Source organism: Cajanus cajan, chromosome 11 (assembly GCF_000230855.2).
Source record: "Cajanus cajan strain Asha chromosome 11, NIPB_CcT2T_4, whole genome shotgun sequence".
Taxonomy (NCBI): Eukaryota; Viridiplantae; Streptophyta; class Magnoliopsida; order Fabales; family Fabaceae; genus Cajanus; species Cajanus cajan.
In genome coordinates, this window is record NC_138527.1 from 38,506,339 (window position 1) to 38,529,805 (window position 23,467).

Consider the following 23,467-nt stretch of genomic DNA (forward strand, 5'->3'; position numbering starts at 1 on the left):
CAATAACACGCATAATCTTTCAACTATTTGTTTAATGGGGCAGTCAACTAACCAGTGTTTCGACAAACAATCAAACAAGAAACATGCATAAACGATTATTAAATCACTTTGTTTATTTCTTTCTAATATTTTAAAGCAAAATAACTTTCTTGATCCAACAACTAAAGAAATATTATTTATACCCAAATTGAGATGTTTAGAGAGAAAATTCTTAAAACTTTATATATTATTTTTTAAATAATGCAACATTATAGTAATATTTATATTTATGACAACGTGTCTAACTACCTAAACTGGTGTAAAAAAAACTGCCTAAACTATAGTATTTGTTTATAGTGTTGTCTCAATCATTATTAAAATATATCCCTTTGTTACATTTTACGTAAATAAAGTATGAATTACAATACACTTTAAGTATTTTTTTCTCTCTCAAAATAATCAGTATAAAATTAATAATTGCAATAATATATGACAATTTATGAATAATTGACGATATAAAACATTATTGATAGAATAATTGTTAGTTTATATAATATTTTTCTCATATAAATAGCAGTGTAAGATTAAATTTGGTCCTGATTAAAGAAAGAAAGATCCAAATTGTGTGTCTTGGGTACATAGAATAGAGCGCATAATTAGGCACAATACATATATAGTAATAGTATCTATCATGATAGCTCTAGACTTTAGAGATTAGGGAGACATGCAATGTTTTTTATGATTAATGGTTTTATAGAACAAAAGTTTAGATGGAGAAGTTGAATTGAAGGTCAAACAAAAGCAAATAATGATAAGAGATAAGCACGTGTGCCTCTGCCTCACTACTAAACAAATATTTGCTGTCACATTTTTATTCCTTTTGCTCAGAAAGGACAAACGCGCGTGCCATAACCATTCATACTTTCATACGGTACGGACTGTAACTACACTTCAACAACAACAACCTCCATTCTCCAATATTTCACACCATCTGCAACCATTCTCAATTTCTATTCCACTTATCTTTAACTAGTAGGGAAAGAGGACTCTTCAAGGGCCAAATGCATGTCAACTATATATTTAAAAAAACATATGACAAAATTTACAATATTTGGAGCTTGAGATGGAGCAATGATAATAAATATGAATATGGTCCACACACACAGAACAAATTATAATGCACAGCTAGCAATGGTAATGGCAATGGCAATGGCAATGGCAATGGCAACCTTGAAAGTGTTTGACACAAACGAGGTGTAGGTACACGTACAGTGTGACAGAGTGAATTGAAAGAACTAAACAAAAACAAACAAATTAAGCTTCAAAAGTTGAAAGTTGAAAGTTGAAACTTCCCTTCATCATTGCATTGAGCAAACCAAGGAACCCTTCAATCATTGCTCACGCGCGGCTCTGCACACACTTTGTCAGCCATATAATCATACCCCTCATGCATACCCTTTGACCACTCTACTCAACTTCACCATTCAATACTCTTCTTAATTTTTTAATCAACATTTCTTTTTCTATTTAAGATAACACACATTTAATCAAGATAATCATATAAATGCTTAGTCGTGTTTAGAATTGGAGTTTCTAAAACTCAAATCAACATGCCCCTTTTTTCCACTAAGTGGCCAATGCTGCCTTGGCAAAGGAAAACATCTTTAAACACTCGGAAATCATTAATTACGTGCACTGATTGTATTTAAGATTCATTCAAAAGATAACAAAAAGAAAGGGAAACTAAATAGTTAAAAAGACTTTGAACACTTTCTTTTGAATCGTGTGATGCATGCTTTCATTGTTTCATACTACTTCGTCGAGACACCATGATATATATTTGCAGACAAAGTTTCCATCATTGAAAAGAAAAGTGCGCATTATTGTTTACAACTACAGAAAGAATGTTTAATCCGATCCTATAATTAATGATTAATGGTACTGCCAGAGCCATTGACTACACTGTCAAATGCTAAACAACTAAGCATTGAAATTTTATGCTCCATATATATAACTTAATTTGCTGTTTGATTTTACCTCGAAACGAACAAACAGCAATTTGAACAAACAACTTTGGGACACCTCTACTGTCGTTGATGCTTAGAGAGATAAATAAAAACATGAAAGAAAAATGTAGTAGATAATATTTTTTTTGGGTAAATATATAGTAGATAATATAATATGACGTGATAAAAAAATAAGGAAAAAAAAGTGAGTATGAATAAGAACATGTTTGAACTTTGGAACGATGAAGTTTTCACATATCACTTTTACAATAATTTAGAATAACATGTTGTCAATGATAAAATAAAATATCAAAAGCTTTTAATTTTATGATATGTATAGTAAATAAATAATGTCTGATTGCCAAAGTAAGACATTTTTTTTTTCTGAAGCAAAGTAAAGCATTTTTAAAAACTATTTATTAAATGGGCCGGTCTGCTTTTAAATATATATTGAAGTGAGAATTTGAGATACAATGGAGGACTCTTTTCTGAGACAGTAGCTTTTTTTTTTTTTTCTTTTTTTTTTTTCTGTTCTGGTTATTTCTTTCTTTAGCTCTTGTAAAAAAAATGAGATTGTTTTGATCGTTGACTGGGTCAAACACTAATCAAATCAACATTTCTTTTATGACATTTGAAATTTTCATTTATGTATTTCTAAAATATTAAACTGAAAAAAAAAAAATTTAAAAATATTAAATTATTCAAATATTGTACATAATTTTATTAATGAAGATTATTCAATTTATAAATTAAATGAAATTATTAAAGTACTTTATTTACTTAAGTTTAAATAAATTTATTAAATAAAATAATTTAATTTCACAAATTCAAAGTAAAAGTTAAGAAATTATAATATTTCAATATCACAAGTCTACATAAAAGAAATTTAAATAATATCATATTTTCATCTAATATATAATATATATTTAACAAAAAATTGAAATAATCTTATTGTAACAGATATATGTGCGACGAGTATCTTAGTATATATCCATATTCGTTTTCATTTATTAATATCCTCTTAGGTATTCATTTATTATCTATTATGAATTTTATCTGCGGATACATGCGTTTGAATTTATTTTTCCATTCCTATACAGCCTCTTAAAAAAAATGTAATATGTGTCATACGTGCAACTTATACTACTCAATTAATTCTTTTCAATATTTTTGATTCAATAACTTTTTATCTCTTCAGTCAGTTATTACAAGCTAATTTTTTTAATTAAATTATATTTTATTTTTTAGATTTATTTTTTAAATATTTATTTTGATTTTTTTTTAAAAAAATTAGATTTATTTTTTTAAAATAATGATTATTTTCAATTTTAAGATATGATGTTGAAATTTTTTTGTTTAATTTAATATTTAAAACTTGTCTTATTAGATTAATTTGTATGAAAATTATTAAACATAATTAAAGTTCATATAAAAAAAAATATTATAAACACAACGAAAATCACACAAAAATAAATTTAAAAAGTATTCTAAAAATAAAAATAAAAATTAATTTTTATTATTTTTTAGTTTCTTGTTTGATATATTTTTTACACAATTTTTATTATGTTTATAATTTTTGAATTCAAACATCAATTAAATTTTATAATTTATATATAGGTGAAAATTTCATATCAGTAAAAATGTGATTCAAAATTGTGTTACAAAATTAAAAATAATCATTATTTTTAAAAAAGATCGGTTTGATTCAAATATAATAAATAATAAATATTTTAATAGATAAAAATTGAAATAAATTAAAAAAAATAAAATAAAAAGACTAATGATATGATTTAGCCTAACTTTTTCCTAACATATATACATATGAAAATAGGTTTTGTCATGCATATGAGACAAAATTAAAAGAGAAATTCATGCACTTATAGATTTTGATTTACACAATATACAAATGATTCCCAGTTAATTTTGCAGATCCTAGTGATTTTGTTGTGAGACCCGTGACATTAATGAGCCAAATATTTCTTCGTATAGGGAAAGCAAGAATATTCGTCTTGGGTAGCAAAAGCAATGATACATTACTGAGTAATAATTAAGATTCAAAGAGAGCATCAGAGTCCAATGCACTCACTATCCAATTGTCCACCCTAAGCACTAAGCACCAATTCCAAATTAACTTTGTAGGAGATAAATAATTTAAAGCCCCTCCTTACGGCGAATATTATTCATAAACAATAACATTTCTAAATGCAGATTAAAAATACCTAATATTTTTAAAACTATAAACATATTTAATATTTTTAATTCCTTAATATAAAGTTTAGTAGACATTATTAGCATAAAATTTAGGGAGAAAATATAAAGTTTAATAGACATTATTAGCATAAAATTTATTATACCACCAACTCATTAGAAATATTTATTAATATAATTTATAATTACTTGATAATGTAAAAAGTACATGTATCATCAATAGAGTATTTTTATTTATATTTTTAAACTTTAAGTTTCAATTAATTTTAATATTTTTAAAATTTATCAACGATTAAAATGATATTATATCACAATATAATATATGCATCGTATATCTAAAATATAATCTATAAATTTAAAAACATTTTTTTATCATATTTTGATAGTAATATAATTTATATATTTAAAAATACTTATTTATCATAAATTGTTTATATAAAACAAATATTTATTTTATGCATTTTTTTATATATTAAAATACTAATTATTTGTTCAAAATTATATGTAAATGCATGTGAATCACGTGATGGAATTAAATATTCCAGTATTTTTTTTATGCATAATAACGAGTTAAAATATTAGTGACATTCTTTTGAAGACATCATCTATTATTAATTGAAATTGAAATTAAAACTTGTTAAAAAAAGTAAAATAAGTCTATCTCAATTTTATAAATTCGATTTGTAAGTCTCCATTACATAGATTAGTATGGTCATATCAATTGATATGAAATTTTAAAAAATAATAATTTTTTTGTGGGTCAACTTTTTATATAAATGTTTGAGGAGTATATTGCCATCCTCATCACATCCTAAACTCCTTACTAGTAAGTAATCCAACAAAGAAATTATTAGTTATGGTAAGGAAGGATTGGTATAATATGAACACTTAAGTTTAATCTCGACATTGAAAGCTAATAGAGCAATAAGTCAAAAAGGAAACCCTAGTGGAGGGAACTTTAATACCCAGGCCAGCAGCATTTCAGCCTCAGTGGTTCAAATTGGAAACCAAAACAAGTATATTGAAATCTCCAATTACTTAGATTTAAACAAAAATAAAATAAAATTAAGAGGAACGTGTAATGAAAAACAAATTAGGGTTGCGGAGTGATGCACTTTTGCTTTCGGCCACATCTCATCAAATACAGTCCCCACTGACGAGTTCATGCATATAAATATAATGAGGGACAAATACACGATTCATTGAATCAATTCCAAATATAGAGCTTCAGACACAAGTTTGTGCAGTGGATAATTAAGGCAAATACAACCCGAAGACTAATAATACTGAATTTGTTTAAACTTTAAACTATAGTTGGCCAGGAATTTCTCCTTTTAATTACTGTTCCATCACCCATCAACAAGCATATATAATGAATGCTGAATGGGAAGTTAGTATCCCATGCATGAGTGATGAGTACGACAACTAAACCTAGCTATACATAGGTTAAGGATTTGCTTTGTGCCTTATAGATCCTTTTATTATATATTCATGGGGTAGATCGCCAATCACTATCTTTCAAAATTAAAAAATAAAACCTACTTGATTTCTTACTCGAACCCACCAACCAGCAAGAGCAAGTTTCTGTTTATAGTAAACGAATTTTGGGAGCATAGCATGCCATGAATCGAAAAGCACCACTTAGTATAACATATTCAAATGTTTCATTCGCCACAATCATCATCCACGCTCCTTAACCCCGACGCCTAATTGTAAGAATTCAAATCTAAATCCATGTTATTCAATGTATTTTGTTACTATTAATTGTTTGTTGAATAATACTTTCAAATCATTTATGCAGTTAACCCATGATGACATCAACAACTCGATTAAAAATCGATAAAAATCGGCTTCTTGGCCAAATCGGCTTGTTTTTAAAGAACTGCAACACGCCTCTCAAAGTGCATTCTGCAACGAGCCACCTGCCAATGATTGAATGTGTTATGTATATTATATATTTTCTTTATATACTTATTTTAAATTTAAATTATATATTTAATACATAAATGAGGTGAATGTATATATTTAACACTTCAATGATCACTAGAGAACTTACTAAATTATCATTTAATTAACCTAAATAATTTATATAATGTTTTAATTTTAAATTATATATTTAATTTACATTAATTAATGTGGTTCAATGAGTATAATTTGATTGTTTTGTCTGTATTATAATTTTTTTTGAACTTTTTAAAGATATTATATAATTTTTTTATAAGTATAAATATATATGGCATGAATAATTTTTTAAAAAAAATTTAATAACAATCAAGTCATACGATTCAATAAGTGACTTACTAATTCGTCTTTTGATCTATTAATTCTATACCTCGATTAATTTAATGATCGATTTAATTTTCAAAACATTGTAAATGATTATATGATACAAATTTATAGTTCTCACGTGTGGGACAAAAAAAAAATTGTATATAAAAAATCATGGGAAATAGTTTTCCTTGTATAAAACACTATATTAACTAGAAAATGGGTAATATATAATCTTGGTAGCTACTTATAGGTATTTTTTCTTTTACTTGAATGTGTTTTTATTCTTTGTCAAATGAGTGAGTTTAATTTGATTTTAGTCATATAAGAATTTCTTAGATTTTTATTTCTCAAAAAACTGAAAACAATATTTTTAATCCTTATTATTACGTGAAGTTTGTGGTAATGAATTGAACTAATTAAAAAATAATTTAAAACTTGATTTGATAGTTAATTCGTTGAACTTGATTCATAAATCAAATGAGTTAAACTTGAGTTAAAGTTTGATTTTAATAAATAAATGAATTGAATTTGAATTTTTGTATGATTTAACCTGTTAATTTCATGAATCGACTTGACATATAAATATATAATTTATAAATTAACTTCTTATTTAATTTTATTAATTAAAAATTGAAATAACCTTCAAAATTAAATTATAAGTTTATTATAATAATAATGATGATAATAATAATAATAACAATAATAATTAAAGAAATGAACACTTTAAAATTTCATTGTTATGAATTAAATTTTTCATTATTTTACGTCAGGTGAAATAATTTTTATTTATACAAATTTCGATTATAATTATGTTTTTTTAGTTATACCATGTAACCTTGTAAAGCTAATAAAATAAGTTATATTCTATCTTTAAAAAGAACAAACTATTATTTTATCTAAAATTTATTGCTAAATTAAAATTTTGAAATATATAAAAATTAAAAAAATATTAACTCTTCATTCATGTGATTTGAGCTAATGGGCAGCTAATAAGCTTGAACATAATTTTGAGTTGGAAAAAAATATTTATGTTAAACTCAAATGGAATTGCAAGTTGAATAAAGTATTATTGAGTTGAGTTGATATCAACTCAAGTCTAATTATGAACTAAGTTAAATATTATTGAGTTGAACTGAGTTAAATTAATTTTAACTTAACTAAACTCATTTCCAATCGTATGTGATACTTGTTAATTGCTTTTATGGTTAACAAAAGTCAAATTATTATTTCAAGTGACAGTAATTAATATCTATTATCTTTTTATTCTCAATCCCCATCATATAATGTGAACACGCAATACTTCTAAAAAGTAGATCTCCAAAAACAATAGATTTATTTATCTTAAAATGAATATTATGGATTAAAAATAAATATATTAAATTTTAGAAAAATAAAAATTTTAAAAAAATATTTTATAAAGAGCTAAACTAAATTGCAATCATTTATTAAAAAAATAAATTATTTCAAATCTTAGAGAGATAAAAACAAAAAATTAAGATCGAAATCAGAATTCATTTATTTTATAAAGATTAAAAAGATATTTAAGTTTTTATAAAAAAATCAAAATATGTTTATTATATCAGATGGGGTCACAGAAGATTAAAATGAAGTATATATATGCAATGGACTTCCAATGGATTAGCTTTAAATTATTATAAGTGATGAAATAATCCTCTCTAGTCCCTTCTCCCAATGGCATATATAGGTTGTAGTTAGTTGGGTTTCATCTTATCTAATTAATACTCAATAAAACCAAAGTTGTGAAGCGGAAAGAAAAGAATGAGAGTATTGCTGCAATAATTGTTGAGCATCGTTCATACTCAACCATTATCCAAAAGAAGAACCAAAACACATTCGAAAGATCTGATGGAGGGCCAGCCACACTCATTATTTTAGAGCAATCATGTCACTTGTGAGCCACCTAATGAAACCATATGTGATTATATTTTCTCCTCTCTTGCTCATGATATTCGATACCTAGAGCAATGTCTAAAGGTGTCACAAGGGGACCATGACAGCACTTAAGCCACTTACAAACTGTGAAAAATAGTCAACCCATTCGTTTTGGATTTCGCTACGTTTGTTTGCCAACATCTGCTTCATGACAGCACTTAAGACATGTTTCTGTCACAGAAAAAACATAGGAGATGTAAAATTAGCAATGTGACAATCAGAGATTGACTAAAGATGATATAATTATGTTTTTTGTTCAAACATGCAATCACGCTTCCAACCTTTTATAAAGTAAACAAAATTATCAGCATGACCTTATAAATATAATTTTTATTTTGGTTCATTAAAAAGCCTTGTTTATTTTATTCATTAATTTTGTGTTTTCAAAATCATCTCTATTATCATTTGGTAAGTGGTTATAATGTGTCTCGCATCACATTAGATCAGCAATCCCTCCAACTAAGCAGGGGATGTGATATATTTGGATACATACCACACTTTTAAAATTTACAAGAACCGAAATAATATATATATATATATATGTGTGTGTGTGTGTGTGTGTGTGTGTGTGTGTGTGTGTGTGTGTGTGTGTGTGTGTGTGTGTGTGTGTGTGAGAAGACATCCACCGCAACTGTAAATTCCATTTTATTGTTAATCGTCATTCATCATTCGATGATAAGGTGCATACTTATATTTCCTGGTCAAACTTTTGGAATTTTCAGGCTACGCATGCTAAAATTACTCTCTCCACCAAAAATGTCTTAGTCGAATTCCTATAATGATATAAAGGAATTAAATAAAAGCAAAGCCTCGAAGCAGGGACTGGACACATTTTTCTTGGATAGTTAGCCTGCAATTTCCAGAGATGGATTTTTCTTTTATTTCTTCATCAACTATAACCATTTACAATTGCAAGTTATACAACTCTACACAGTCAAAGCTGCAGACAATGTATAAAATAACACTGCAGATAATCCTGGCCCGAATTCCTTGAATGTTGAAAATCTACAAGCTAATTAAGAAACATAACGAGAAATTATATGCCTCTTGACCGAGCTCAGTTATATGAGCATTACATGAGAAACGAGTGTACCACAAATTCACTTGGGTTGTGAATAGAGGTTGGCAGATGAATACTGTATCTATCTCAGAGGCAAGGAAAAAAGTTGTATCCAAGACGAGTTCTTGGAGCACCAAGAGTAACCATGGCAGACCAAATTAATTAAAAGCCAAGAAACAAGCCCTTGCCTACCAGTGTATAAGTGAGATACCGCCAGAATGAATTCTCTCATATGGACAATGGCAGTCTTCTTTCCCTGTTCCTCGCCAACGTTTGCCTTGTCATTTTTAACCGGGCAGGAAGAAATATATTGAAGCATATGACAACCCCAAAAAGCCAAAAGTGCCTCAAATAAAGGGTCATGAGAGAGGACACAACAAGCATGAAAAACAGTAAAGCAAAACCAATTGCCACTGCAATATCAACCCTGCAAGAAGGCAAGAAAAATGTCAGGCATAGATGTATCAATAAATGACATGCCATGATTTTTATGTGCATTTTAGAAGTTAACATGGCTGATAAAGGCCCTATTAGATAAAATTTTCCAAAAACACTTATGGAAAAAAATATATGAAGGAAAAATGAAAAAAAAAAAAAATCTTTACAAGCTAGAATTAATTTATGCCTAAAGAAAGTTGTAGAAGCTTTCTCATATAGCTTCTTAAAAAATATATTAACTTATACATAAACTAGTTTTAACTTTTGGAGAAACTTATTTCATTTTTTTTTCTGTTTTTTTTTTCCCTATAAGTACTTTTAAAAAGTTTTATCCAAATAGACTCAAAAAAAGGATACCAAGACCTAGGTCCAAATATCTAAAGTTAACAAGGATGACAAATTCCAGATTTGTCTACTAGAGCACATCTAAAGATATTAGTTTATAATTGTTTTCTTTAGTACAATACAAATTAATAGACCGACCCTTTTCAAAAAGTGCAACAAAATCTCATACAATGGAACTCAGTACTTTAAGTGAAATCCTAGAATAAAAGAGAGAAACGCAGAAGTGTTTTAATAGTTGTGGAATAAAATAAATTAGTATCTTCATGATATCTGAAAAACATCATTTTAAAATGCAACAAGGAAAACTTATTCCTATAATAATGCTGAAAATTTGCGCCTATAATTAGGCTGAAAATTTATTCCAATTATTAGGTTGATTTGCATTTCTTAACATAAGGCAAATTTGATTTGTATAATTTTAATTCTCTTATGAATATGTTTGACTAGAGCACCTGGAAACTTTATCAGGTTGTTGACAGATATTTATTAGTTTGGCTCTTTCAAAATATACACTTGTTTGTTAGGCTACTTCCTCAGTTTCTATTAGATGTGTGATAAGTGTCCATTATACTTAGAAATTATAACATTTTTGACACTTATCAGACTAGGTTTAAAAGAAATTTATGTTTTAACCCCCCTACAATATTATAAGAATCAAAAGGATGTGTAAATATGTTAGTTTATGAAGAGTTGATGGATTTTTTACTTATGAGCCCTTGTTTCTCATGCGGATTAGATCAAGTTCCGAGATCTCAAAATTTCACAAATTTGCTCAGCTGATCTGCATCTGCTCAACGGATAGATAGAGAGCAAGGATCTGCTACAGAAAAAATCCACTCAACTGTTTGAAAATGACTAAGCAGATTTGGTCCAAAGAGGAAAAAAAAAATTGATCCAGAAGAGCTCAACAGATAAAAAAAATCTCAACTGATGGAGTTTTCTTCATTCTGAAGAATTCAAAAATCTGCTTAGCCGTTTGGAAAGGACTAAGTGGATTGGTCACTAAAAAGCCTACTTTGTTTTATTTCTTGGACCTATATAAGGGATGAATTGAGAGAAAATGAGAATTAGATAAAACAGGATAGAGGAATGAATGCAGAGTTGAAGGAAGGAAAGCTTCAAGAGACATCTGAGGATAGGGATCTTGGGTTCATCATTTCCTTCTATACTTTCTTTGAACATGGAGATGACTCTCATCACCATGAGTAGCTAATCTTCTCCTTTATTGGGATTGAATGTAATCTATCAAAGTCCTATGTAATCCTTTTGATTTATATACACATACACACACACACACACACATATATATACGAGGAGGAATCCATTTACTCCAAAAGTAAATCTAATACCATGCCAAAGACCAACTCCCAGATACTTAAGACATGGGTACAATATGACATTGGTGCAAGAATACAAGAAGTCCAAGATATGATACAGCCTAGATACATTAACATGAATTATAAATAAAAAAGTAAAAAATACATATTAAATTAGTGAATGATTATCATTAATAAAAAATACTTATGATCAAAACAAAAAAACCATAATTACATAACTTTCCCTTGCTCATGTCACCAAAATTACAAATTCTTTCCCAAGCCACGTCAGAACATCACAAAAGCATTAGTTATATTTAAAGATGTCAAGGTTCAATACAATTACACAACTGATTTACTATAGCTTCAAGAATACAGAGGAAAAGATAGAGCTATATAATTTTAGTCCTATTCAAAGTCAATGCAATTAAATAAAAAGAAAAATGGAGGATACTCCCAATATAGGTAGCTAGGTGTTTCATATGTGTATCGGTATCGAATATGAGCATCACATCAATACCTTTCCATTTTAAGAGTATTTGGGACCCAAACATGCTTTAGAAAGGTTTCATATCTAACAGTTAGCATTGAAAAAAAATATATCAATGATTTTCAGCACATATTGAAAGAGGGCCATAAGAGAACAGCAACATCAAATATATGATATCAATAATTTCCAATTTTCAATGCTACCATAGTGCTAGGTTGTCATATAAGCACCATTGTCTTTAACTTTGCCCCCACCAGGTTAATCTTTATCATACTATTTTTTCTCATCTAGAATAAGAGAAATTGTCTTGCACCCCCCCCCCCCCCCCTCCCCCCTCCCCGCCCAGCCCAAATTTTCTACATCAATCACTCAGAGGGCTTGCCATCATTGACATCACATAGTTATATACAGGCTAGATCCCCACATCACACAATACTGCAAGCTCTTTACAAACACCGTGGCTAAGTTGGTGATCAGATAGGAAAACCTAGCATTCCAAGATATTCTCATCCAACCAATCAAAGGAATCTATTTGACCATAATCCATCTGGTCCATCCATGTAAAATCCAATCCAATCCATCAAGTAGTTAAAATAAAAAAGACTTGGATAGAATTGGATGAATCAAATAATTAAATAGATGGATAATCATTCCTCCTCTCTTATTTTCAAAATAAATAGACCATCTAATTAACACTTTAGGAATGAGTATTTTTATTGGTTCGGGTAACAAGTCTAGCCAAATTCAACCTATACTAACTCACAAATATTTTTTGTGGATTGATGAGAGGGAGTATTTTGAAATAATCATAAAAAAAATTAAAAACCATTTAATGATTAAAAATAAATTTATGAATGGATTGGATATCCATCGAAAAAATGTTAAATAGGAATTAGATGGTTTAAATTAAATGCATTAGATGGATCACGGACTGATTGACTTTTTAAACGACTTTTTATTAATCCATCTATTATAATCTGAATTAAATTTATCCAATCCACCCATCCATTTGACAGATATCTATGATCATATCTGACCTCATAACATGGCAATTGATACCCAGACCTGAACCGGCTTTAAGTGCACATCTTCTATCTCTCGTGTTAACCCATCAATGTTATATCCTTCAGTATATCTATGCAAAAGAGAATTCCAGAATCCCAAATACATGGTACCCAATTCAAACTCTTTTTATTTTCTTTATTTTTTTATGCAATTTCACAACATAGATTGCACAGCCATGTAAATACCAACAATAAAAAAAGCTCCTAATTAACTTTTCTGTTTGGGCAATATAACTTTCATTGTCAATAAAAGCTGACAAGTGAATGAACATAATGCTATTCTGCTACACGAGGAGCTGCTCAACAAATACGTATCTAGTATATAGCTAAACGAGGGCATAAAATGTAATTTACGAAGTTTAAAGAAAAAGGGTTAAAAATGATACCTACCGAGTTTGGATTTGGGGTTTGGGCGAGAAGAAAGTAAGAGCAGAATACTTGCGCTTGTATCGAATCTGGTAATCTCGGAGCTGCTCCGCAAATTTAGACTGGGTTATCATCTCCACGACTACAACCAAAATTTCAAGACCAAATTCGAAATTGGAACCGACCCAAGCTACCTTATGTTCGCATTGGTGAATTTTCGGTCATCACAAATCGGAGTGGCGTACTTCCAGTTTTTAGGTTTAGGTTTAGCAAGCGAACCCTGCAAGTGCAAAGTGCAGGGTTAAGAGTAAGAACCAAGTAATTGTTTTATTCTATTAAGGGGGTACCTTTCAAATAAAATAACAATAAAATATATTTTAATAGCTTAAATATATATTTTTTAAATCTCTATAAAATTATAAATTTTGATTTTAGTTCTTTTAAAAAATTTCTTTTATTTTTCGTTTCTATAAAATTTAAATTATTATTTATAGTCTCAATTTTTATACGATTATTTTTTAAGACTTAAATATGTTTTTAGTTCATTAAATTTAAGATAAATTTATTTTTAATCTCTCAAATTTAAAATTGTTATTTTTAATTTCTGTAATTTTCAAAAATCTTGTTTTAGTCCCTATCAAACATTATTCTATAAAATTTACCTATTAGTATTCTTAATAGTGAAAATATCACATTAAATCCGGTTAATATTGCATAATTGTCTTAATTAGTCACTTTCAAATATGTTATTAGTAACCTAAGGGACTAAAATAAGATTTTTTAAAATAACAATTTTAAATTTGAAGGACTAAAAACATATTTACCCTAAATTTGAGGGACTAAAAACATATTTAAGCCATTTTTTAATTATATTTTATTTATTAAAAAATTAAATATTGAGATCATATTAATATTTAATATTTCTAAAAAAATATATAAATTCTTAAAATAAATGTTATTTATCTACCTTAAAATAATCATTAGAGATTAAAAATAATTGATTTAGATTTAAGACGAATGAAAATAAATATATACATATATAATATAAAAATAAAAATAAAAATTTAATTATTTTACAATGATTAAAAATAATATTTCATTAATTTTATAGGGATTAAAAATATATTAAAAATTATTTTAATTGCTTATTTGAAAAAGTTAAGAATTAAATGTACATTTTTTATTACCAAAAATGTATATCTTTAAGCATTTTTTTTTCAACTTATTTTTCTAGAATTTTTAATCGCAATATTGTAACTTTTCATGAAGAATAAATAATGTAACACATACCTAAGTGTAAGACCTTATATTTATTTAGCTCATCAATCTTAATTAAGTTTGGTTCACCAACGTAACATGGAAAAGCTTAAAAATAATTTTAAGATTAAAACAATATTTTTTAATACAAAAATCTTGTTTCTAAATTGAGAATTAACACTCTTATAGTAGAACCATTTCTACGAAGTGAAATTGAATTATAATTTATAAGAGAGGAAATCACCTTTTTAATGTAAAAATCATCGCGAGAATTCATTTTCTTGTTTCTTGTGAAATAATCGATTCTCATGCGGAGAAATTAATTCGTCCTAAAAAGGTTAATTCCCTTAAACAAAAACTTATCTTAAAAACAAACATTATATTAGTCGCTTTGTACTATGATGAGTTTTACAAAATCCTCAAACGTCAAATAGATGTTAGACCCTTATGAGATGTTATTTGAGCAATCATCCACTAACGTGAATGTGATGTTTAAAAAGAAAAAGGAAAATCCTTGAGTTATACTCATGACTCTAAAGATAAAATGTAATAATAATTATTAATTAAAAATTAAAAATTGATATTATAATTAATTTTATATTTTATTTAATAAAAATTAATCTTAGCATAATTTTTAACCGTTAACTTTTTATCAACAATTATATGACTAAACTTTGTCAACTAAACTAAAATAAAGTCTTGAATCAAATCATATCTCAATGGTCTTAATAATCAACAGACAAGTAAAGAGATGATCAACAATTTATTAGGCAACTGAGAACCTCGATCATAAACTGAGTTCAAATAAGTGAATAACAGTGGAGACGATATATTTTGCATAAATTGATTTTGCAAATATCTTGAATTAATCTGATAGTGAAAAAAAAAATTGTTAAGGTTTATCGTAACCAAACCAATTCATTTCATTGAACATGAAATTTCGCCACTCAATATATTAAGTGTGTAATTCCAAGTCGCAAAAAGCATGGCCAGAGTAGCTTCAGTTCTAAACATAGTTACCTTAAAAGCATATACAAAAATGAATGCCCTGCAGGACAATACCTCCGTGACATGAGACCGTCTCAAAAAGCCATTCCATCTCATATCATACTACAAAAAGCCATTAGTAGTGACGAGAAGCTAGCTGTTAAGAGTAGAGAGCATTCCCCCAGTGGCAGTTGGAATCACCACCTCCCACCCTCTCCCTTTAAGAGGAAAGGAACTGCTTGGAGCTTTACAGTTATCATCGTTCGAGTTATTGATCACAAGATCACTGCGATCCAAGAGCTTCTCCAGGTCTTCATCACTAATATCTGTTTGTATCATTTTATCTTCGGCTGTTTCGTCTTCTCGAAGCAATGCCAATACATCCTCTTCCTAAAATTATATCATTCACAAATAACAAATTAAAACATGGTAAAGCCAACTATCAGATTCAAACAAGTGCATCCCAATAATAAAGACGACGCGAGTGCCACAGTCCCCATCAATTCATATTTCTAGTAAATTTTATATTAGGCTGATCCATTACCCTACAAATTGGGACACAACACAATCTAGTGACAACAAATCCCCATAAAGTCTTGGTAATTTGTAACCTGGAGGTGTACAAGTTCTAATACACGAGACTAATCATTTACGATCTGCATGATCATCTAATCCGACCAATTCAAAACTTAATTTTTGGCCATGTTATAAAGTTATGAGTTGACGACCAAAATCATTCAACACCAAAGGCATGCTAATCCTTTTCTACTTTTATCAAAACATGGATAAAAGCAAAAATAAGAAATCATTGGAAAGCAACTGCTAAAATACAAACCTCCATTTCATCCGTACTGACAGGTTTTGAACGTTCGTGATGAAACTGTCCTTTCTCAATCACTAAATGCTCCAGCTTCAATTTGCTGAAAGCTCTTTTCAACATGCGACCCTGTAAATAGACTTTGTCATATCCATCTAAATATAAAAAATAAAAAAATAAAAAAAAATAAAAAAAAAAACTAGTCACACTACAGATTCAGCCCAATGTGCAATATTGCCAAATACCTCCACGGATTGAGCTGTCGAGAGCCTGTAAACATGCACAGGCTTTGTTTGGCCTATTCTATGACATCTATCCATGGCCTGTAAATCCATCTGAGGATTCTGGCATTCAACAAGATACATGGAGATTATAAACTAAACATTGTAAACCATATAGATATAATGTTGAACTTGGAAAATGTCAAAAAAGTACCCAGTCACTGTCATAAAGAATGCAAGTATCAGCTGCAGTGAGGTTAATTCCCAATCCACCAGCCCTTGTAGAAAGAAGAAAAATTCTGCAATTGCTATTTGCATCATTGAATTCCTGGATCTGGTCATGGGCAGAAGAAGTGTTACCAATGAACTATTACTTAAATTCAGCCACTTAAATGCATAATCAGTGATTACATTTACAAATGGAACATCAGATGATAACAAAATTATATTGCAACAAAAATACGTGCAAAACAAATATTTCCTAAATCAAATCTTACCTACAAGTATTTTGCTAACTAACATGGGAATGGCCAATAATGCTTATTTAAAGGAAATAAAAATAAAAAATAAAAAAGTGCTCGTAGCACTATTTCTAACGATCTCTACTAGTTAAAACTTATAGAAAATTACATAATCAACATCACGTGAAAGACATTAAATAGTAAGACCCACAAACATTTGCAATATCCAATATGTTTCAGCTGATAATAAAAAATGTGCAGAAGAGAATATTGTTAACACTTCTTTAATAATAATAATTAACATATAATAAGCTTTAAAGAAGAGAGTAAAATCCTGCCTTTCATAAATGTGAGATATCATGATCTCCAGAAAACTACAAAAATCTGCTGGTTATCTAAGCTGCATATGTAAGATTGAAAAAAAAATGATTTTATGATATAGCATTTTGTGCATAAACTACTTTCTAGCTTTTACAAAAAAAAAAACACCTTTATTCAGGATTATCTATTCATTATAAAAATAAAAATCTTATCTGCCATAAAAGTTTAAACCTTTTTCAATAAGAAAAACACTTCATAAAAACACAGCCTAACAGACCTGTAAATTGAAATAAACCATATAAAAAAGTACATATTGTAGATTACAAAGGGGGCAAGGGCTAAGCAATATCAAATGTTCAAAGCCTAAAATAAAATGCAATAATCAAAAAATGAAAAAATAAATAAACAAAAATCAGCTTGAATTATCTGATTATGTCATCCATGCATTGGTACATACCTGTCGCTTCCTTTCATCCAGTTTCACACTACCATCAATCCTGCAAACTTCATAGCCCTTCTCACTAAAATAATAATCCATTATATCTAACACTTTACTCCACTGACTGAAGATAAGAACCTGGTAGCAATTAGCAAATGCATATAAGTAGCAGCCTAGTAACAAAAGGAAAAGGAAATACAGAAACAACATTGTAAAACATACCTTGTGATTCCTTGCAAATAAAAGTTGCAGCAATCGATCAAGCAAATTGAACTTCCCACATTGTTCAACTATCTCGTTTACAGGAGGATATAAACCTATAAGAAAGAAAAACATAGTTTAGCTAAGAATAATAGATTTTGAAATCAGCAAAGCCGCTCAACTGGATGTTACTTACATGAACCATCAAAGGGTGAAGCTATGAGGTCAGGATGGTTGCACACCTTCCGAAGTTGAATAACCAAATTATGAATCTTACGTACAGCATGTCCTACAGTAAAGCAGTACAATATAGATAATGTATTAATACAATGAGGGTAAAGATATACCAGTTTCAAGAACACTATCTGCATTGTGCATAACAAAGTCAAAAACAGTAAGCAAATCTTTTACCATTTAATGATTTTTCCTGTAAATAGTTCTCCAACGTTTTATTAATTAAATGATCCTGCAAATTCTTTTGATGCTCAGTCATGTTTGCATAGATAATAATTTCCTTTTTCCGTGGCAACATAATCTCAACATCAGACTTCATCCTACGCAAAAGAAAGGGTCGAAGAATTGCATGAAGCTTTGCTACTACCTACAAGTGATAGATAAGGTCATAGTTAGCCTTCCGGCTCAAATTAGAATTGACAAGTAATACAAAAGCAAGAGAGAGTGCATACTTGAGCTCTTCGCTTGTCTTCCAGTTCTTCCTTGGTTGTCCCATTATTGCATTTTCCAGACAGATTAAACCTACAAGGAATTGTATTTTATAAAAGTTAGTAAAACAAAAGCAGTGTTTTCAATTGCATTAAACCAAAATCAATATTGCCAAATGCCTTAGAGGCAAAAATTGTTCATATAGAGAAGAGCAACATAACAGAGTTGAAAGCAACAAGGTTTGAAGAAAAACAGACTTTGCCTGTGTAAATTTAATACAAGTGAGCAGAGATGGGGGTAGGGGCAGAACACAACAAATTCAAGCGAAAAGCACATTAAAATCGGAGAATTACCTAATAATGATTGAAACAAATTCATTAAATCATTAACTTCATAACAATATCAAACAGGTCAAAATTTATTGAAATATAGTGGAATTGGCCCAAATAGTTTCCCTTCAATATGCTAAAGAATCACTATAAAATCTCTCAATTGCTCACTATAAAACCCACCAAACATTTTAGGGAATTAGATTTTCAACAATCTCAATTCAGAGTTGGCACATCATCAGATGAAGACTGGAGGAAAGAATAAAAGCATGATCTCATAAATAGCTGATAACTAAAGGATACCAACCATGACTCAAATTCTTCAAGGGATGCAAAAATATCAGGCAAAATGAAGTTCAACAGAGACCATAGTTCTGCCAAATTATTCTGAAGAGGAGTTCCCGTTAGAAGAATCTTGTTTTCAACATTTATGTATTTCAATTCCTTCACTAATTTGCATTGTGAGTTTTTGAGTCTGTGTCCCTTCAAAAGACAAACATCTAGTTAGAACAGAAGCATACAGACTTTTAGAGTATTGCTGAGTCAATACATTGAATTACACAGCAACTTTTGCACCTTCAAGTGAATTTATTTACCTCATCAACAACAAGATATTTCCAATTGTATGGCCTGAAATATTTCCTTGCATCATTTAAAGCAATCTCATAAGATGTTATGACTATAGGAAATTTTGGGCCAATGGCTCTAGGCATATGCTTCCTTCGGATCTCATCTCTCTGTTTCTTGTCACCATGGTAGATAATGGCAGGGAGTGATGGGGCAAATCTATTTACATGTATTAAAAAAAAATAATGATCAAAATGTAAAAGCATGCATAATTATATATAATTAATTATCCAATAATCTTCAACAAGTCATTTTCTCATCTACCTAGAAATCTCATTCATCCAGTTTGAGAGGGTTGACAGAGGAGCAATTATCATGTATGGCCCATCCAGACCTTTTGCTTTAAGATGCGAGAGAAATCCAATTGTTTGGATTGTCTTCCCAAGACCCATTTGATCAGCAAGAATCCCATTCAATCCATTTTGCCACAAGGAAATCAGCCACTTTACACCCTTGAGTTGATAAGGCTTCAATTTCCCACCTGTCAGTAAAGGCATGAGCTCTTTCTGCTCTTTCTCAACTTTTTCTTCCTCACTCATGTTCGTATCTTCAGTCTCCTCACTTTCTTTAGATCTGGTCAGCATGGCAGCAACTGCCTGTTTGGCCTTCCTCTAAAGGAATTTCAAACACAATAACGCACATGATTAAAATAACTCATAGTAAATGCAGAATTACAAATGAATGGTGAATAATGAAACAAAAATGTCCATGCTTAAAACCTTGCTCAGAAAGCAAAGGGAGAGAAATGATGGTGTTTCATGAACTCAAGTCAAAACCAATGGTCAAACTACATCAGACCAACTTGCTTTTCACCACATGGATACAAATATCATGTCTCAAACTAAGCATCTCACTAACAGTCAAAATAAATTATGCTGGATTATAATGTCATCACTTTTGCAACTCCTATATACATGTAACCTGATACCAGAGCACAATGTACTTACAGTATTGTACTGTGAAGCAGCTTTTCTTTTTGATCCACGGCCCTTCTTCTTTGCAGAAGGATTGGCCTCTTGCTCTTCCTCATTCTCTTGTTCACCCACGGTCTAGCAACAAATACTCACAGAATAAGAACATCGCAACAAGAACCACAAATCAACACAGATAAAAAGTTACCACAGAAAAAAAAAAAAAAAAAAAAAAAAGCACAAGAGTGAAAGAAAATACAAGTGTGATGTCATCCATTTTCTCCATCAGAAACTCAGAGTACAGCTTGGTTTGAGTTAAAAGCTCATCCAATTTGTTAAACTGAGTGTCATTTAGGTCCAGCGCCTCCTCACACTGCACCTCCTCTTCCTTCATCCTGGCTTCGAGTAACTTCTCTTCCTCCTCCGCCATTGTTTTCGATATAAGCGAGGATCCATCGTCTTTAACATCAGCAATCACCTCTTCTTCAGACTTAACTTCCTCTTTCGTGGCACAGACATCCTTTCCATTTGAAAAAACCAGGAACAACACACATTAAAACCAAATTTACTCCAAAAAAAAAAAAAACCAAATAAGCCTTCATGAGAAGCAGAACAGGAACAAAAACGACATAAGTTTCAACACTCCTTTGCAGCACCAGACACCGTTCCGTAAAATAACCGTTCAAATAAAACTTGCAATAATACTTCACGCTCGATACAGTTAATCCAAACGAAGCATAAATAACAAGAGCACGTTGTATGAGAGTGACGATTTGCAAGATGCAACTACATTTTCCAATGCACAGTCATCGATTTAGTTCGATACGAAAACGGTTATCGCGTGGAGAAAAAAGATGAGCAAGAGAACAAACCTCGTCTTCAAGGACAGAAGTTGGAGACTCCACTGCGGTATCCTCTTCCTTCACTTTATCCTTCGCCTCCATTTCAAACCCTAAGCGCAGAGCAAAACCACCGAAAAAATAAATAAATAAATAAATAAAAACAAGTGCGTTAGGGTTGCGGTATAATACCTGGCAGAGGAGACGGTGAAGAAAAGACGATGCGAGAGCGAGATGGAAGAGTTGAAGTTGGGAAGATGAAAGGACCGCGAAAAATAATGAGAGTGGTGAGTAAATGGAGCAACCACTAATTAAAAAGGAGAGAGAGAGAGAGAGAGAGAGGGGAATTAATTGTTTTAATAATAATTTTCTGAATGGGGCTTGGGATTGGGCGGGAAAGTGGAATTGAATTATTGGCCCGGGTTTTGGCGATATTTACTGTCAAAAACCTCTGTTGACTCAACCTTTGACTCAGGAAAGTGTTTCCGTTTTCTGTGGCAAGTGCTAACCAGCGCTCTGTTGCTACCCAAATTCCGTGAAAAGAAATGACGCGTCTTCTGCTTGCCCACGTTTTGGTTCCTCACGTCCCTTCCCACTTTTTCAAACTTGCATTTTCCAAAACTAGGAAAATCATCAAGGGACTATAAACAGTTTCATCTTAAGAAACACAAGAAAGAATTAATAGCGGATTCAAAAAAATAAATACAAAAATAATCGTGCTTGAATTTGATTTAAAATTATGTACATTTCACCTCTGTCTCTGCTGCTAGTATTATAAATGTTATAATATTATATCGTACTTGTATAACATGTACGTTATATAAAGAGGAGATATGTATTATTTAAATTTCCTTTTTTTTTTTTTTTTTTGAAGCAAATGAACTTAACTCATTTCATTAATGATAAGAGATGCAATACATGGAAGAATAAAATCGAAAAAGTGGTGACTAGTGGAAGATCTAGCCACCCTTGCTAAAGTGTGGGCGACCCGATTGGCTTATCTCCTAATAAACCTAACCTGAAGGTTTTGATGGGAACGTAACAGGGATCTACATTGATTTATAATGATCCCATATTCTGAGTGAAGAACCTGCGTGTTGTTGAGATGATCCGCTACTTGCTTGTAATTCGTTTCCACACAGACATTATCGTATGGAGAATGGATGAGATATTGGATTGCTTCCAACATAGCTGCTGCTTCTGCCTCATGGGGTGGTGGTAGGCCATGCTTCCATCCGGATATGGCAGTCTGGAATAATCCTCTTGTATCGCGGACACAAATACCGAACCCAAAGGTAGAGGAATCGTTGAAGAGCACCGCATCAACGTTGCACGTGAAAGTGTCGGCTGGAGGTTTGGTCCATCTGTGGTTCACTACGGGGGAGGCAGTTTGCGCCAAGTTCCTGTGTGCAGATCGCATGCATGGAAATGTTGTTACGTTAGCTGGATTGAGGTTTTTGGGGGAGGGGCACCCTCCTTCCATACTTTGTCGTTTCTCCGCCGCCAGATACACCAAAGCATGAGGGTGAACGATGTTAAGTCAGAACCTGTTAAGTGACCCAGCAGTTTCCACGTGGTGTCGATGAAGCTGATGCCTTGCTCTACTATATGGGCGATCTGCGGCCAACATCCTGAGCCTATCCATATGGATAAGGCGGCTGGGCAGCTATAGAAGAGGTGCCATTCGTTCTCTTGGTTTGCAGAACAATGGGGGCAAGAAGACGTGCATGGGACGCCTTTCTGTTGTAGGTTCAGGCGCGTGGGAATGCAACCTCTCAATAGTCGCCAGAGGAAAATCTGTGTTGAGTGAGGGATCTTCAAGCTCCAAAGTTTCATCCAGTCACCCTGCACTCTCAATGTATTGTTGGAGATGACATGTTCCATGAGATGGTGATATG

At 30.5% G+C, this 23,467-nt stretch overlaps 2 protein-coding genes across 2 annotated transcripts; both read right to left on the bottom strand.

Moving 5' to 3' along the window:
- Positions 1-8,180: 8,180 nt before the first annotated feature.
- Positions 8,181-13,813, bottom strand: LOC109800850 (uncharacterized). Its single transcript, XM_020361752.3, has 3 exons — positions 13,521-13,813; positions 9,670-9,904; positions 8,181-8,588 (listed from the first exon to the last, which is right to left on the bottom strand). The coding sequence occupies exons 1-2, from the start codon at positions 13,628-13,630 to the stop codon at positions 9,706-9,708; spliced, it is 309 nt and encodes a 102-aa protein (XP_020217341.1). The 5' UTR covers positions 13,631-13,813; the 3' UTR covers positions 8,181-8,588; positions 9,670-9,705.
- Positions 13,814-15,642: 1,829 nt separating this feature from the next.
- On the bottom strand, positions 15,643-21,914 carry CHR1 (chromatin remodeling 1). Its single transcript, XM_020360484.3, has 16 exons — positions 21,762-21,914; positions 21,603-21,682; positions 20,990-21,250; positions 20,767-20,868; positions 20,084-20,430; positions 19,789-19,978; positions 19,500-19,675; positions 18,887-18,956; positions 18,612-18,801; positions 18,397-18,489; positions 18,222-18,316; positions 18,018-18,137; positions 16,993-17,112; positions 16,803-16,901; positions 16,576-16,686; positions 15,643-16,130 (listed from the first exon to the last, which is right to left on the bottom strand). Exons 2-16 carry the CDS (start codon positions 21,672-21,674, stop codon positions 15,894-15,896), a joined length of 2,283 nt encoding a protein of 760 aa, XP_020216073.1. The 5' UTR covers positions 21,675-21,682; positions 21,762-21,914; the 3' UTR covers positions 15,643-15,893.
- Positions 21,915-23,467: the final 1,553 nt, after the last annotated feature.